At 41.5% G+C, this 16829-nt stretch overlaps 1 protein-coding gene across 1 annotated transcript in view; it reads left to right on the forward strand.

Annotated features, from left to right (window-relative positions):
* The window catches only part of IQCJ (IQ motif containing J), a gene marked incomplete at its 3' end in the record, with an annotated part of 155758 nt that extends 140291 nt beyond the window's left edge, over positions 1-15467 (forward strand). The window contains exons 2-4 of the mRNA XM_084873789.1: positions 169-233; positions 5973-6053; positions 15302-15467. Coding sequence (XP_084729915.1) covers positions 169-233; positions 5973-6053; positions 15302-15467 — 312 coding nt within the window. The remainder of the gene's footprint in view (positions 1-168; positions 234-5972; positions 6054-15301) is intronic.
* Positions 15468-16829: the final 1362 nt, after the last annotated feature.

Genomic DNA, 16829 nt, shown 5'->3' on the forward strand with positions numbered 1-16829 from the left:
TTCTAATTTGATCAAAGAGGAAATTGTTTTGTAAATTTAAGCACTTATCCATTGCAAAGTCCAGAGCATCTAATGGTGTGTTATCTCATTTCTGCTATTTGTCTTCAAATCTAATTGCCCATAAGTACATGGGTCAATGTATAAAACACTTCTTTTTTCCCCCAACAGGAAGAAATGAAAAGATTGCAGAATCCTTTAGAACAAGTGAATGATGGAAAATATTTACTTGAAAAGTAAGTAAAAACTACGAAAGGATATTCAATTATTTGCAAGGTTGAAAAGCTTGCATGAAAACAACAAAAGAAAAGAAAAGAAAAGAAACACTGGCAAGGCAAAATTAAATGAGTAATTTGGCAGTTCCTTATGTATCATTGTGGTCAGGACCCAGAAATGTGTCTCTTTTGAGATATAGTTCAATAGATTCATGACTAGTTGAGGTATGATACACAAGCAATACTGATTAACAGAGCAATATGATGCCTGCAGATACCTCTGGTGGTATGTTTGAGGGCTTGAAACTTAACCCTGCCCTGTCTTTGGCTTTAAATCAAGGATGTGTATAGAAGCTGATCATAAATTTGCAAAAAGGTACACAGTTTACACTAAAACTAATAGAATGAACATTCGAAGTAATACTGCAGAATGGAACAAAACTGAGCTGAAAAGAAAGCAAAAAAGAGTTTAAATCAGAGATAAAAAATACAGTCTTCCATTTAAGCTTTTTAAAAAGATTATACAATTAGAGCATGTGAGAGATATATTCTGATCTCAGTTTGTGGGTAAATGTTTAGAGATTTTATCTGATGTTAACATGAGACTGTGATTGTATGTGGCTTCTAAAAATATTACCGCAATATTCAACTCTTTAGTAGTCATGCAGTGTCAAGATAAAAGAAGAAAAAATAGCTATCATTTATTGAATATTTAGAGCATACTCTCTACTAGTGAGTGCTTACAGATACTTCCTCCTGGAACTCTGATGATAGCCCTGTGATAAAGGCATTGTTATTTCCCTTTTACAGACCAGGAAAGAGGCTCAGAGAGCTTTCAGCACTTGTGTAAGTGTGCTCAGCTGAGTGGTGAAGAAGGATGGGGATCAAACCCGGGTCTGAACCCCACCAGAGCCCCTGCTCTCAACCACTTGCTAAGTCCGAATGTCAAGCCCGTGTGAGTGTCGTGCTTGGCTCTGGGCACCACATTTTAAAGGCATAGTTTATTTATTTATTTTTCTTAATCCTCAATGGAGGATATTTTCCCACTGATTTTCAGAAAGAGTGGAAGGGAGAGACAGAGAAACATCGATTGGTTACCTCCCACTAATGCCCCAACCAGGACCTGCATCTAGTCTGTAACCGAGGTAGGTGCCCTTGACCAGAATCAAACCTGGGACTTTCAGTCCAAGGGCCCACATTCTGTCCACTGAGCTAAACTGGCTAGGGGTAAAGGCATATTTTAAAGGCACATCCCCAAAAGTACCAGAGGAGGGCAATTAAAATTGTTAGGATTCTAAAGTCATGTGAAACTACTACAAAGGGCTGAGGGTGTGTGGCTGAAGAAAATAAATCTCAGAGGAGACAGAATGGCTATCCTTAAACATTTGAAAGGATTTTCCTTTAAAAGAAGGGCTAAATTGCTCTTCTCACTCTAGAAAGAAAATAAGGATCAATGAGAAGGATTTATGGAGACACAGTTTGTGACTCAGAAAAAGGATAGTGTTTGTGAAATCCCAGCCTGCCCCACAGAAAGGACTTCTCTGTTATAGACACTGGAAGGGCCCAGGAGAGTGTGAATGACCATCCATCAGAGATACTGTTGAAAACATTCCTGGACATGGAACACCTTGAGCTTCATTCCTCTTTCTGCTTTTTCCTAGCTTTGTGGGTTGGGAAAAACCACTTAACCACCCTGAGGCCCACTTTCCCTCTCTTCAAAAATGAAGATAATAACAGTGGCTTGACAGTCTATTGAGAGCATTAACGGAGACATGTATGACAAGCGTGTCTTCAATGTCAGCCTCTTCCCTTTCCATCTGGGGAGAGGGGGCAGTTGATTGGGCTAGCTAGTTTCTCAGATTTATTCCATTTTCATGATTCTAAGGATCTCCTGTCCCCACTTGAAGGACAGCTTGAGCCCTTGGATCAAACCAAGTTTCTGACTTACCTATGGATTTAATGTATCCTGGTTATGTCTGTTCTCATTAATATGCATAAACAAGAGTAACATAGTTCAATTATACATCCCTTCTCACCACCACCATCATTAGCTATATGTAAGCAATTGTAACTGGAGTTTTTTGCTGAACTAGAAATAAGATTTTTTCTTCAGTGGAGATTAGTGTTGTAATGATATGATCAGTGGTCCTTCACCCTGGCTGCACTTAGAATCACCCAGGGAGTTTAATAAGAATCTCCTGCATAAGCCCCACCTAGACAAATTGAATTTGAATCTCTGGGGGTGAGGTCCAGAGATCAGTATTTCTTAAAAGCTTCCTGTGTGTGATTCTATAATAATAAGGAGCTGGGGTTGAGAACCAGTGGTCTAGATGCATTTTAGAATCCGTTGGGCCATTCAATAATCTCATGCAGCTTAATTCTCTGAGGACACACTTGCTCTGTGCTTTTCAGATCATTTATCTATTCAATCTGGCTATGCTGGTTTTTCATTATTGATTTTAATGTAAGAAGTGAGCTCCGAAAATTTGTTTTTTTTTTTTTTTTTTTTTTTTTGTTTTTCCTGTTAATTGACCACAGCTCTATATTAAACCTCTCACCCACACGAGTGAGTACCTTCCTCATCCCCCTGTTCTCAGGAAGATACATGAAATGAGTGGTATATATGTGGGCTTCTGCCTCTTCCTCGCTCCCTATTCTTTCCCTTTCATGATCTAGAGGCCTGAGAAAGCTAAAAAAGCTTCTGGAAATGGCCAGCTTGCTTTGTTTGCTTGTTTTCTCCAATCATGATTGAGGAATTCAAGGGATGGGAATTAAAGCTACTCCCAAAATAGGTAGGCCTTTGGGGTAAGCTCCCCCTTTCTGCTTCTCCAGGAAGGGGGGGGAAGACAAACAGTGGCTGCCTGCCCTAACAGCTAGACCCATTTGCCTGGAATTCGGGAGACTTTCCTGTTCTGCTTTGAGGGCAGGGCTGTGTCCTTGAAAGCTGTCAAATTTGATTGAAAAATTGGTGTACTTTGAGTGAGCCGATTAAGCATTTTATTAAAGCTGTAGCTGACTTAGGTGCTGATGTAAATCATCTCAGCTACTTGAAATGACCGTAAGTTAAATGAGAGTGGTGTCATAGCACTTGATCGGTTATTCCCCCTTGGAACATTACATTTATCCTGAATGCTCAACAGGGTTTTGTGGCAGGCAGTCTGTGCAAAGGGGGGAGAAGCTGTAACTCCATTCTGCTTGAGAACATGTATAGGGCCAGTTGAGTGTATTTGTGTACATGCCCACACACACACCACACATACCACATACCCCCCCCCCCCACACACACACACTCTGAAGGCAACAGAGAAGAGTAATTAACTAGGAGACTGCTTATGACTCTATTGCTTTTTATAATAATTTATTAACTTATATAAGACAGCTATTTTTTTGTGTGTAAATATTGGATTGGGCTGGGTCTTCGGTATGAAATGCATGATTGCAAGTTGTGTATTCTCCTGACATATAATCATATCATCACCCTCAGGCAATTATTGATAACATGCCCTAACATTATTCAATTTAAGTCTACTGGTATTTGTAGTTTATAGTGTGTTGAAGATGTATAAATAGTAACCCAAATTAATGAATTTGTTGATATTATTAAAAATGTTCTCTATGAGAACTTCAGCTTTGTTTCTGGTTGTTACAGGCCCCACAACACCTCACCTATACCTCTATTGCTCAATTCAATAATTTGTTATTTGGGGGTTTAATTTACAAAATCTTTTAATTACCCTTGTTATAAGGCTGTTGTCCCTACAAGAACATAGAATTATAAAAATGAGATTTTATATGCCAGACAACCATTAATTAGGTCCCATTAATAACATCCATCACATTGATAATTACGTAATATTCATCTCCTAGATTGTAAAACCCTAAGAACAGGGACCATGTCTAGTGCTTTCACCATTGTGTCCCTCTTGCTTTACGTCATTCCCAGCACAGAATATACCCAACATATTTGTGAGAGAATAAGGATGGAATACATAAGGAACCCTGAACACCAACAGCACAAAGCAAACGGGTGCATTTTTCCTTGCCCCACAACTTCCTAGCTGGGTAATTACAAAGCTATCTTGGGCTGATGGCACCACCTAGTGGCCATGTGTTATTATATCTTCTCTAACATGTTTTCTCCATCCCTTGCTTATTCCTTTCTAAGGAGGGGGAGATAAAGTATAATACATTATCCTAATAATGCTTCCAGCACAATGTTTTTTCTTTTCTTTTCTTTACTATAAACATAATTGTAGTCCTCATTATCCTGCCAGTTTGAATACCTTATATATATTTTATTCTTCTTGCTCACTGCCACTTCAAACCATCTTTAAATATTCATTCAGCATGTTGTCATGTCGTCCTGGTTAAAATGCTGTATGTTTTCCTGCAGATCAAAATTCATTGATGGTTTATTAAATCAATTTGGTGGATAACCACTGACTTTAAAAAATTGAAATATAATTTTAAAAATACCAGAGAATAACATATGTAGTTGGAGAAATAATGTTTCATTAAACTTCTGTTTCAGTTTTAAACACACATACCTTTACACATGCATGTGTATTGGATTGGGCTGTCAAATACTTGACTTATGAAAACCACAGCTAGTAGAATTCTGTTTAAGAAATCTGATATTAAAATCCTCCAAGCAGTACTTTGTGGTAGGGAGACTTGTGTTTTCATATGGTTTCTTCTAAGTTTAACTTAAACTCTCTGAACCTCAGATTTCTCAGCTGTACCTTGGGAAAAATAACAACTGGTAGGCTACTGCGAGAATTAAATAATACATGTAAAGTGTCTATGACAGCTGTACACATTATGTGGTCAATGACTTAGTTTCCTGCTTATCCAAACTTATTCCTTTTACACTCCTACTTTTATCCTCCACTTCCATTAAATAGATATCTTTATGATCTAACAATAGCCTGAAATTTTCACCTCTATGCCTTTATTATAATGTCTTCCTCATATGTATTATTTTTCACATAGCAATTTACCTAATTCCTGTCCATTCTTCAAAACCCAGCTGAAGTGTCACCTTTTCCGTGAAGCCTTCCTTGACCATTGTAGTACCCAATGATTGTCTTATAAGCTCCTTAGGAGCACTGACTGTCTACGTCTGCCTTTCTCCAGGGCAGAGATTCATGTGTTGTGCACAGTGGGAGCTTTGGAAAAGCTTACAAGATAAAAAGGGGGAAGATTCAATGCCAGTGGCAGCATTGGAGATGAATTAGATTCTCATTACAACTTACTAGTTGGACATTGCCATTGGATTTATAACGTTCTTTTTATTCTCTGCTCCCCCTCCTCCCACCCCCCGGTTCAGAGGGGCAATTATTTTCATTTTAATTTATTAACAGAGTCCTAAAAGTTCCTATTGATGGATGATGGCTAAATAACTATAACATAGAAATAAAATGTTGTTTTTCCTGTTACCTTCTGAAAGGCAATGGTTCAGAATTCTGCCTTTTCTTCACTTAAAGGAAATGATTTTCATGCCTTAGAAATGAATGTTGGACTGAGTGGTTGAAATAAAAAGAACAGAAAAGGTAACAGGAAAAACAACATTTTATTTCTATGTTATAGTTATTTAGCCATCATCCATCAATAGGAACTTTTAGGACTCTGTTAATAAATTAAAATGAAAATAATTGAATATATGTCTGCTTTTAAAAATAAATATAAATTGGCAGCATTACTGCTATAAATGTTATTTTTCTGGACTTATCTATATTGAGACATTATTTCTATTTGCAGTCACCAGTTGGCCATGGATATGGAGAATAATATTGAAAAGTATCACCTCAATCTACAGCCCTTGGAATCAAAAGTGAAAATGTAAGTTATTTCAAAGTTTACATTAAAACAATAGTGTTAAAGGTTTTTTAAAATTAATTTCTGAACTACTCTAGAGTTTTGTGGAGTAAGAATTGCACATTTATTTCACATTTATGTGTTACACATTATATCCTCTCTGGTCTAAGCAGCAACAAAGCTGTTTTGAGACAGGCCTATTAAGGAACAAAATGACAACTTTTTAAAACCATTTTTAAGTAAAGAAGGGGCTGTCATGATCCCCTCAGAAAGAAATTTTAAACTATTCATGCCTGCTCTCTGAGAGCCTTCCATTCTGATTTTCCTTCAGGGGAGCATATAAGAATTGTCACTGCGGGTGTGTAACACACACACACACACACACACATACACACACATACACACTCAGCTTAATGCTCTAAGAAGTATGCTTCTGAGAAATGAAGTATGCCAGAGCTTGGCCAGAATCACGGATCATTTGCAAAAAGCCCAGAGGAATCTTGACAGAAGAAGCCACTTGAAGAAGGGAGTCTTGCCATGTACAGTAAGCCATTGCTGGGTTTGGGAATTGACACAGAAATGATGCAGATATGTAATGTCCTGCTGGATGAAGACAAATAGCAACACACACCACTATAAATCTGCATTGACCTTGGCTATCAGTCAAAAGCTTGCCTCTGAGCGGGCACCTCGGGCTGCCTCTCCAGGTGAAGTTCAAACGTGGCTTCGGAGCCCATGGGGTCTCCCCAGGAAGCTCTGCGTTACACTTGCTAAATGAATAATGAATCAGGCTACCAAGTCATTTTCTCTAAGCAGTATGCCAGCCTCACCGCACAAATGTTAGTTTCCAGCCATCGGCTGCTTCATCCTTAAGAGCTTTTCTCTTATAATAATGTCCTCTTAAATGAAAAAAGCAGGAAAGGAAAGTTGGCTGGGTCAGAAATTAGAGTGTTTTATGTGAACGCTGAAATGAAGTTAGGAAACCTCCCTCTTTCATCATCTCTAATATGTAGAGGCAGAGGGGTAGGTGCCAGGAGGAGGAACAGGCAAGGAAAAAACCATCCCTGTGTCTGAGAGTCTAGCCAACTCAGAAAGTCTGGGATTTTATGTGTAGCTGGTTTGATGGAGGAGGTTTGGCTCAGTGAGGTGCAAAACCGAATGGCTTTATATCTTCTAATAACTCTGGACCCCATTTCCACTCACTGGAGGGGGAGGAGGGAGAGAAAACTTAATCTTGCCCAATAATGGAATTTGAGTCCCATTTGGAGAGTTTAGTCCAGTTCAGTGACTCTTGTCTAATCTGGTTATTAAATTCTTAACTGTCATGTCAGGTTAAACATCTCCCCTCCACACACATCTGACCTTTCCTACCGCTGTGCAGCCTGCTCCCCTCTCTTCCATCTCCCTTTTCTAATCTTCCCATCTGCTTTCCTCCCTCTTTTCCTCCCGTCTTGATGTCATCTCACTCACCACTCATTTGCTAAACTCCAAAGCTTCCCCAGTCTTCTCATTGATGGTGAACATTCAAGCTACCAGGTAGTTGTAGCTCCCATACAGTTATTTTAAAACAACACTGTGGGGCTATGTTATTGCTTGTGGTAAGAGCCATTGGATCTCCCCTGAGCTCCCCACCAATGGTGTATGCTGTCTCCCCCAGGATGACCTTGGCATCATCCACAGGGAGAATCTTGGCATACCCCTCCCTATCCCCACTTTCCAAGAGATGTTCTTTAGACCTGCAGGGCATTGGGTGTGAAAGATGGGGGCTTGCCCCAGGTTGCTGAGTCACTGCCGAACTTCACAGGCTTTTTCTTAGGGTTTTATGATTTCTGTTGGTAAAACCCAGCTGGGCATCTGCCTTCCCCCAGTGGGGTAAAAGGAAATAAGGTTACTATACCATAAAATCTGCTATTCTGGAAACTCTCCTCCCCCTTCCCTGATGAGGAAAAGCAAGTAGTAGGTTCCAATTGAGGTTTCTGGATAGTCCAGCCCCTGCAAGCCCTGAGATGGGATGTACACTGGCAGGTCAATCGCTGAACATAGAGCGAGATGAGCACTGTTCTCAGGTGTCGCTATCTTTACTGTACACCTTCCTTAGTGGGAACCCTGGATGGGGGTTGGATGGGTCAAGAAAGGGTCTCAGTTGTTTCCTTTACTCAGGACAGCATAAAAAGGAAATAAAATGGTTAAGAAAGGCTAAATCTACATGTGGCTGTTCCAAGTATAATTGGAAGGAAGGAGATGGTGGAAGTTAGAAGAAATACTGGGAAGAGTGCATTGCCTGGTTCATTTATGTTAAGAGGCAATTTTGAGTTTTAGAGTTGGATGATCAAAGAACTGCATCAAAAGGGCAAAAGCAATCAAGATTGCACAGCTATTAATAAAAAGTCACGTTGGGGAGGGAAAAGGCAGGTTTTCTGAAGATCAAGCAAAGGCAAGCCTCTCAAATCAGAAAACGTAGCTAAAGCAAAAGTAATATTGAAAGCACCACAATGAAGGCTCTCAGCACAACTTGAAGACTAAAGATGGATGTTCTTAAGAGCCAAGACTGGATCAAGGGTCTGAGAATGACACCACATCAAAGGAGTGGGGTTTTCAGCACAGAGGCCTGACTGGGAAGGAAGGAAACAGACTCAACAGATCCCGTCATTGAAAAGTTGTGCAATCCCTCTCCTGTGTTTTAACAATATATTTATTTTTGATGAACAACATAGAGATCTATTGAATTCAAGTCCCCATTTTTTTCACTTCAATTTTTTTTCTTTTTATTTATTTGTTTTAAATTTATCTGTATTGTTGAAAGTATTATAGACGTTGCCTTTGTTTGTTTGTTGCTTTTTTCTCATTGACCTCCTCTACCCTGCACCTGCCCCTCCCAGGCTTTCACCATTCTATGGTCTGTGTCCCTGGGCCATACATTTATACATATAAATTCTCAGGTTAATCAGTTAACCACTTCCCTTCTCCCTACTCTTCCCCCTTCTGCTGGGCTTCCATTCCCTGACTGGAGGCAACACATCCAAATAATCTTTTTAAAGTTTTCTCATTAAATTGTTCAATTCCTCTCATTTTTTAAAATTAACATGTGTGATTTAACGATAAAACATTTAGATTCTAAAAAGGAGACACACACATGAGAAAGAAAAGAATTCCCTCCAAAATGTCAAAGATAATCTTCTCCATGCAATTGAACCTTTTCCAAATACATTTTTACATCAAATTGGGCAAATAGAATAATGCCAGTAAAGATCCGCAGGAATCCTGCATATCCTATCAGTGGATGCAATTTGCACATGCTACTTAAAAATATTTGAAAGTGATTGATAGTCTTAAGCAATCATAATGACTTATCCAGGAGCTCTCTTTGTCAAGTGTGGGGCTAAGTGACTTAGAAACCTTATCCGTGACTTTTTGCAAGAATTACAAAGAAGTTATTATTATTCTCATTTTGTGGATAAGCAAAATGTAGGCCAATAAGGTTAGTTCTTTGCCCAAGGCTACAGCTAATGAGACATAAAACCTGCATCACTCTAAGTGCATTTACTTTCTGGGGGGGAAATGATGAACCCACCTCCACCAGTGCTACAGCTACAGCGGTAACGATTTCCTCTAAAAGCAAAACCCTAAAAACTGGCAGAGCAACCCCTTCACATTGACCAAACAAAATGAAAACCACACAGAAGCAGGTAGAAAAGGCCATTAACCACCCAGTGCAATGATTCACAGTTGGGAGACAACTCAAAACCTGGAGCTTCTTCCTGAGGAGCAAGAGGTTCACACCCCAACTTTTAAGACCAGCACCAAGAGATGAGCCCCCAAAACACGTGGCTCTGAAGACCACTGGGGCTCATGCCCAGGAGACCCATGGGCTATGGCAAACTGAGGAACAGCTCTCTTTTTGTTTTAGTCCTCACCCAAGGGTATGTGTTCTTTTTTAAAGAAAAATTGATTTCAGATAGAGGGAGAGATAGAGAAAGGGAGAAACATGTATGGGTTGCCTCCTGTACATGCCCAAAGCTACAAATTGTGTATGTGCCCTGACCAGGAATTAAACCCATAGCCTTTTGGAGTACAGGAGGATGTCCAAATAACCGAGCTACCAGCCAGGGCTGAGGAGCAGCTATTAAAGGGCTTGTGTCCAGACTTACCCTCAGCGCAGAAGCAGTCCTTTGAAAGAGACTCATTTGCTAATTTTAAAGCACAGGTCTGAGGGGCAGGGCCTGCTTCAATACTCTCTGGGGATGGAGTCTGGCCAGTGCCATCTCCTTTGCCTCCATCTGCTTTGCTAAAGCAGGTAGGGTCCATTTTTCTCTCTCTTTTTAAATTTCTCTTCTTTTTATTTTTCTTTTCTTGTTCTTTTTTCATAAGTGCCATCTTTGTACTCTACTCCTGGTGCCAGATCTTCACACCCTCCCTCTGCTGCACTCCAGAGCACCAGCATCTCCCACAGCAGGACTTCTACACATGTCCGGTGCCCTGGTTTTACATCTGGTGACCTGGTTTTTGTGGCTGCTGCTCAGGGGATAGCTCTTGATTTCCTGGCTCTGGTGGCCGGAGGGCTTGAGTTGTTTGCACTCACGGGACTGTAACAGTTGTAGAGACAGTTCTTAATAGGCTGCCACCCCTGGGATGCTGCATAGACAGTCAGAGGGTGAGTGAAGCGCACTCTTTCTATGAAGGAGACCTACTTGTCCTGAAGCTTCTGGGCAGGCTTCAGTTAGGCACGCAGCTAGGGAGCCTGCGAGGGTGCTTGTTCTCAGGGAGCATGGGCTGGGGGACACATCTTTGCGCTCTCCCTTTGCCTTGCTACCGCTCACTGGTGTCTCCCAAAAAAGAGATTATACACTTGTCTAGAACCCTGATTTTTGCAACTGTCACCCAGAACATATTGCCACCTGGCCCAGCTCTGGTGGATAGTGGGACTTATGCTTGTGGTCCCGCCGGCTGTATATTTGTATGCTTTAAAAACTGTGGCCTGCATGTCTGGCTTCCAGCCAGCTGGAATCCAGGTGCGGACAGAGATCCTCTTATTTGAAACACTGCCTGGTCTTGGCACACCCTCAACATTGGGGAGCGGTGAAAAATAACATAGGCTGCTGCCTGGACAGTCACAAAGGTTTGAGAGACAACCAAGAGCTAGGGCAGGGCTGAATGATAAGTTTATCTCCTTCAGAAGGCTGATCCTTGACTGGGAGATGTGGCTGTTTTCATCTAATGCATAGACACCAATGCAGAGTTAGGCAAAATAAGAGAACAAAGGAATGTGTTCCCAATAAAGGAAACTGATAGAACCCCAGGAAAAACCCTTCGTGAAATGGAGCTGAAGTCAGGAATTACAAACCAGGCAGAAACTGGAGTGGAGGAGAAACAGGCCAGAGGCACGGGATGCTGTGGAAACCTGCTGGCTGTGCAGGGCCCCTTTCCTGGCACTTGGGCAGGTTTGTCAGGACACAAGCTTGGGGCAGACACCAAGTAATGAAAACATGACCTTTATTTGTATGTAGACAATTTAATAGAAATGAAAAAAAAATAGGTGTTCTGCTTACCCACTAAGTCAGAATGTGACGACCAAGCCCACCACCTTGCTCCTGCTGTATTCCTGTCTCGCTGAACCATGAGGAAGGAGTACAGAGCGGTGGGGACACAGGGAATCTGGTCCAAGTGCTGGGTCTGTCCTTTAGTTCCATCTTCTTCTCCGAAACTTGGCCAGGATTCCTGTTGCAACTCAGACTAATGTGTATAGAAAAAGGTTATATATTGGAGCCCTGACAGAAACACTCAGGGCCTAATGTGCTCCAAGGACAGCTAGACTCAGGTGGTGGAACACTGTCACCAGACACCTGTCTTTCTTCTTCTGTAAGCTCTGCTCTTCAAATTCTTTTTTAAAAAAAATATATATTTTATTGATTTTTTACAGAGAGGAAGGGAGAGGGATAGAAAGCTAGAAACATCAATGAGAGAGAATCATTGATCAGCTGCCTCCTGCACAGCCCCCACCGGGGATGTGCCCGCAACCAAGGTACATGCCCTTGACCAGAATCAAACCTGGGACCTTTCAGTTCACAGGACGACGCTCTTTCCACTGAGCCAAGCTAGTTCCAGCTGCTCTTCATGTTCTTGCTTCATTCTCACAGGGTCTCCATAACGTTGTGGCAAAGTGGCCATGGATGGCTCTAGGCTTATCTCCTACCAGCTGGAACTCTCCAGGTGAAAGGGGGCTTCTTTCTCAGCAGTCTTGCCATGGCCTGACCTGAGCCATGCCATTGCTCCTGGCTAGTCAGTTCCAACACACAGGTTGCTCTCTACAGTGCAGGGGTAAGATCTATTTCACCCAACTCTCATGGGAAAATGGTGTTGGAACAAAAAGAAGGAGAGATTCATATTGGGCAGGCAAAACCTGCTGCTGTGGTATCATAGTGCCCTCCTGACAGCTCATCTGTGGTAAGGACTGAGTGGGAGAAAACATACAAAAAGAGCTGTGTGTAATTAGATATTATCTCCTGTGACATTCAGACTTGTGACCTTTTTCAATGGCGTCCTCTTTTTTCCATCTCCAACTTCAGCCTACTTGATAATAATATATTTTGAACTTTAAAAAATTATTTAGTGACATTGAAGAACTAGGAACCTTCATGTGAGAATCCAGATTTCTGACTGTTCTTGTAAAGGTGACAGAACCCCATTAGGAGATTCTTCTTTGCCTGAAGCAGGCACTGCCCAGCCTACCCTCACCTGGCTCTGGTGACATCTGGGGTCCTCTTCATGTCTTTAGTATTTCCACATTCTCTTGTAAATTAGAAAAGGACAAACTATCCGTCCACTTGGAAGAAAGGAAGATTGAATTCTTAACCTCTGACTTAAGGAAAACTGATACATTACTTTCCAGATTCCATAGAACTAGAAGGGATGCCTCAGTGCAAATCCACCTGTGCAGACCTCACCTCAGTTTTGATCATTAGGGTTGTTCTTTAAAGATGTCACACTGCCCTCTGGTGCTCAACATGCTACACTGCAATATCTCAAGTGGCCACTACATTCTCTTTCTATAGTCTCTGAATAATTAAGGGGGGGGGGGGGGGAGAGAAAAGAGAGAGAGAGAGAGAGAGAGAGAGAGAGAGAGAGAGAGAGAGAGAGAGAGAGAGAGAGGGAGAGGGAGAGAGATGTCATTCTACTTTAAAAATAACTTTTAAAATGTCAGAGATCTTTAAGCCCTTAATGGGCAGAATTTGTTAGTGGGGCCCTGGAAGACACTCAGCTACTCAGCACTTGGGAGAATGTGGAAATCACTAACAGTTTCCAAAAGTTCAATACTCCTCAATAAAATGGGTCCCTGGAAAAAGCAATAAGATCCAGGCATGTGATCTTATAGGGCCTTCTTTGAGATTGTGTGTAAAATTTTTAAACCAAAGAAAAATAACTAAGGATGCATTGCATAATAAAACAGTGACCACCTAGAACCCAAACCAGGGTCAGATCCACTTTAATGGGACCTGAAGTATATGTAATTTGGAGGGCCATTTTTTAAAAAGCCTAAAACATATCTACCTTTGCAATTTTATATAAACCATGAAGAGCCTTATAGGCTCTAGCGGAAGCTTCTAGCCTCTAAGTAAGTAAGGGCCCTGAGACTTAAGTTTCATAGTTTCAGAGAAATTGGCCTCAGATCCCAAGGAATTGTTTCACTGCAGCTCCAGGGCTTTTCCTTGAGCATTATAATTCTCCTGAATAAATTAGGGAACACACACAACTCAGTAATATGGTAGCATTTCTGTGTGTTCTTTATATCCTCTGACTCTTGAAAATTGATCGTCTTTGAACCATTCTAGCCAAATGAAAGCAAATCAGTTTGTTTATACAGAAACAACTTTAATGACTTTAGCTGTATGTGGAAGAATTATAGAAGATCAGACCCTTCCAGGAGTCAAAGAGATAATGAAAGAATTAGGGCAGCTATATTAAATGACTGGATCCTGACACTTGGTGTTCATGTTCAGCTCACTCCCTGGAGAGGACAGATTGTGTTCACTGATCACTTATAAAAATCTAGATGTTAATCACCAGGATTACAAGCCAGTCTAAGTAGGGGGGGGGGGGGATCACCTAGCTTTCACAAAGAAGAGGTTTCTATTACCCAGAGCAGAAGATGACATTTTTTGGATACTAATCATAGGAAAAAACAAGTTTTCTTAGAGCCTAGCCAATGTTGATCAATGGTTGAACATCAGTCATGGTTCAATCCCTAGACAGGGCACATACCCAGGTTTTGGGCTCAATCCCCAGTGTGGAGCTTGTGGGAGGCAGCTGATCGATGATTTTCTTTCATCATTGATGTTTCTATATCTCTCTCAATCTCCCTTTCTCTCTGAAATCAATAGAAATATATAAAATAATTTATCATAATAAAAGCGTAATATGCTTAATTAGGCTGGATGTCCTTCTGACGTCCCTCCATCCTTCCAGACAAGCTGGGACTGCGAGGGAAGCCCGAGTCCCAGATGCCAGAGGGAGCTGGTGCCAGCAACTTGGGGAAGGAAGGCCTACTCTTGCACAAATTTTGTGCATTGGGCCTGTAGTAAAATAATAAAATAAAAGGTTTCCTGAGATGAAATCTCAAGCAGCCATTAATCACACATTACTTTAATTTTCTGAGTAGTACATAATACTCTTAGATATTTTTTCTTCTCCATTACTTTGTTTATTTATCAAACATTCTCTGTGTCTGTAAAATCCGTGACCACAGGGCTCTTGCCTGTATTGTCCCAGAGCAGGGCCACTGCACCTGGCCACACCCACTCACTCTGTAAGATCACAAGATGCCCTTCACCTCACGTGTATGTCACGAGAACTTCTATGCAGTCTGTCCAGAACCCAGGGCTGACCCGGGCACAGAGCAGTCCTCAACAGTGCTGTCCTGAACAAACGAGCACGTGTTACGTAGCCTGTGCATTATCCTCATTTGAAACATAGGATGAGAAATGGAAAGGTTTTTGCGTTCCATAAATCAAAGTATATTTACATGAGCAGAGCAATGTCGCTTTGACGGATGACTTTTTCTGACTCAGCTGACACTTGTGGACTGAGTTAGCTTAGTCATGTCTGTGAAAGTCAAACCAGTAAAACAGAGAGACAGTTGGATCTTCAGATTTCTGTGCCACCTTCTGTGGGTACCATTTCCCAGGCTCCAAAGCTACTTCCTTCAGACTCCTTGTGCTCAGTCTGTGTGCTGTGACTGGGGAGTGATAGTGCGTGTGCTGCTGTTGTTGTTTCTGTAGCATTCAGCGAGCCTGGCGCGAGTACCTGCAGCGGCAGGACCCCCTGGAGAAGAGGTGCCCGTCCCCGCCCTCCGTGTCCTCGGACAAGCTGAGCAGCTCCGTCAGCATGAACACCTTCTCCGACAGTAGCACGCCCGTGAGTGCCATTTTCCTTTTCATGGTCTGACTGGCCAGGCCGATCCCCTGATCACAGGGCCCTGGCTTCAAGAGAGCATCTTGGGATGGGAGCGGGTGGCTTGAGATCGGAGGACATCTGTTGCTTGTGTGTGAACCCAAGGTGAGGGTGTGCTGTCGCCAAATGAAGACATGATTCATAAACACCCTGTGAACTTGATCAACTCTGCGGGAAGTGATGCGTTTGACATCAACCTAAACCATTTATGTGTTTGCATTCCTCTATTACTGAGAGTACCTTCCTTTTCTTTATAACAGCATGCTCCATTTAGCCTGTGCCTCTGGTGGCATTTTGCTGTGATAGGAGATGCATTTGATTGTAAATATTATAAAGAGAACTTTTACAGAAAGTATTGAAAAGGCTTACGAACTCAGAGGTTACAACATGAATGCCTGCAGGGGCCAGGTAAGTAACCCATGTGATTGATGGGGGCCAAGTGTCCCCCCTAACTGGATACGGGCCTCCTCTGAATGGCAGCCCCAGGGAGCTCCTAGAAGTGAGTTGCTGTTGTCAAAGGTCATTTTCTTTCTTCAGGGGAGTCCAGAAATCCAGACTTTTAAACATCGGCAACAAGAACATTTAAAACATATCTAGACCATGTCTGTAGACCACACTTGTTCCAAGGGCCATCAGTTTAAGAACCCTGAGTAGAGTTAAGGAGGAGAACAGCCTGCTGAACATCTTTATTTTAAACAACAACCACACCAAAGGTGGTAGGAAATGAATGCTCAGATGGTTATAATGCAGCGTTTTGCAGATTTAGCCTTCGTCATAATTTATGAATAGTCACTGGAATCCTGGGAGAGGGTAGGAAGAAAAATGAAGTAACTATCCAAGGGTATCATTTTTAAAAATTATATTCCTTAACAACTTTGTAATCCTGTTATTTGTCAAAAGGCTTCCCTCCGGCCAAAATGATGTATTCACATTGGGAGCACGCAAAGGTTACTTTGAAATGTTTTCCGATGATTGCATTGTGTATTCTTTAATGAACGGTTTTATCTAGTTGTGGATTCTAAAGAGAGAGCAGTAAGTTGAGTTTACAGCTGTGCAAATAACAGTGGCAGAAAATCTATTTTTAGCTGACAGCAGAAATGGAATACTTAGTGAATCGACACTTTTAAGAATTTTTTTTTTTTTTATGGTGGTGTTGGTGGTGGTGCAGGGGATGAATTGTTTTAGCTGCCTTTAGAATATCACTAGAGGGCGCGCATGAATCACAGTGGAAAATTTAGTTGAGTTCAGTAAAATTTATGTTTAAGTCTCGATTTAAGAGTGAAAAATAATGTGAAAATTGAGTGTTTGGGATACTTTCTCTGTGAAGGTCAATAGAAGGTGAACGTTAAAAGGCTT

The sequence above is a fragment of the Pipistrellus hanaki genome, assembly GCF_964339955.1.
Source record: "Pipistrellus hanaki genome assembly, chromosome: 2".
Taxonomy (NCBI): Eukaryota; Metazoa; Chordata; class Mammalia; order Chiroptera; family Vespertilionidae; genus Pipistrellus; species Pipistrellus hanaki.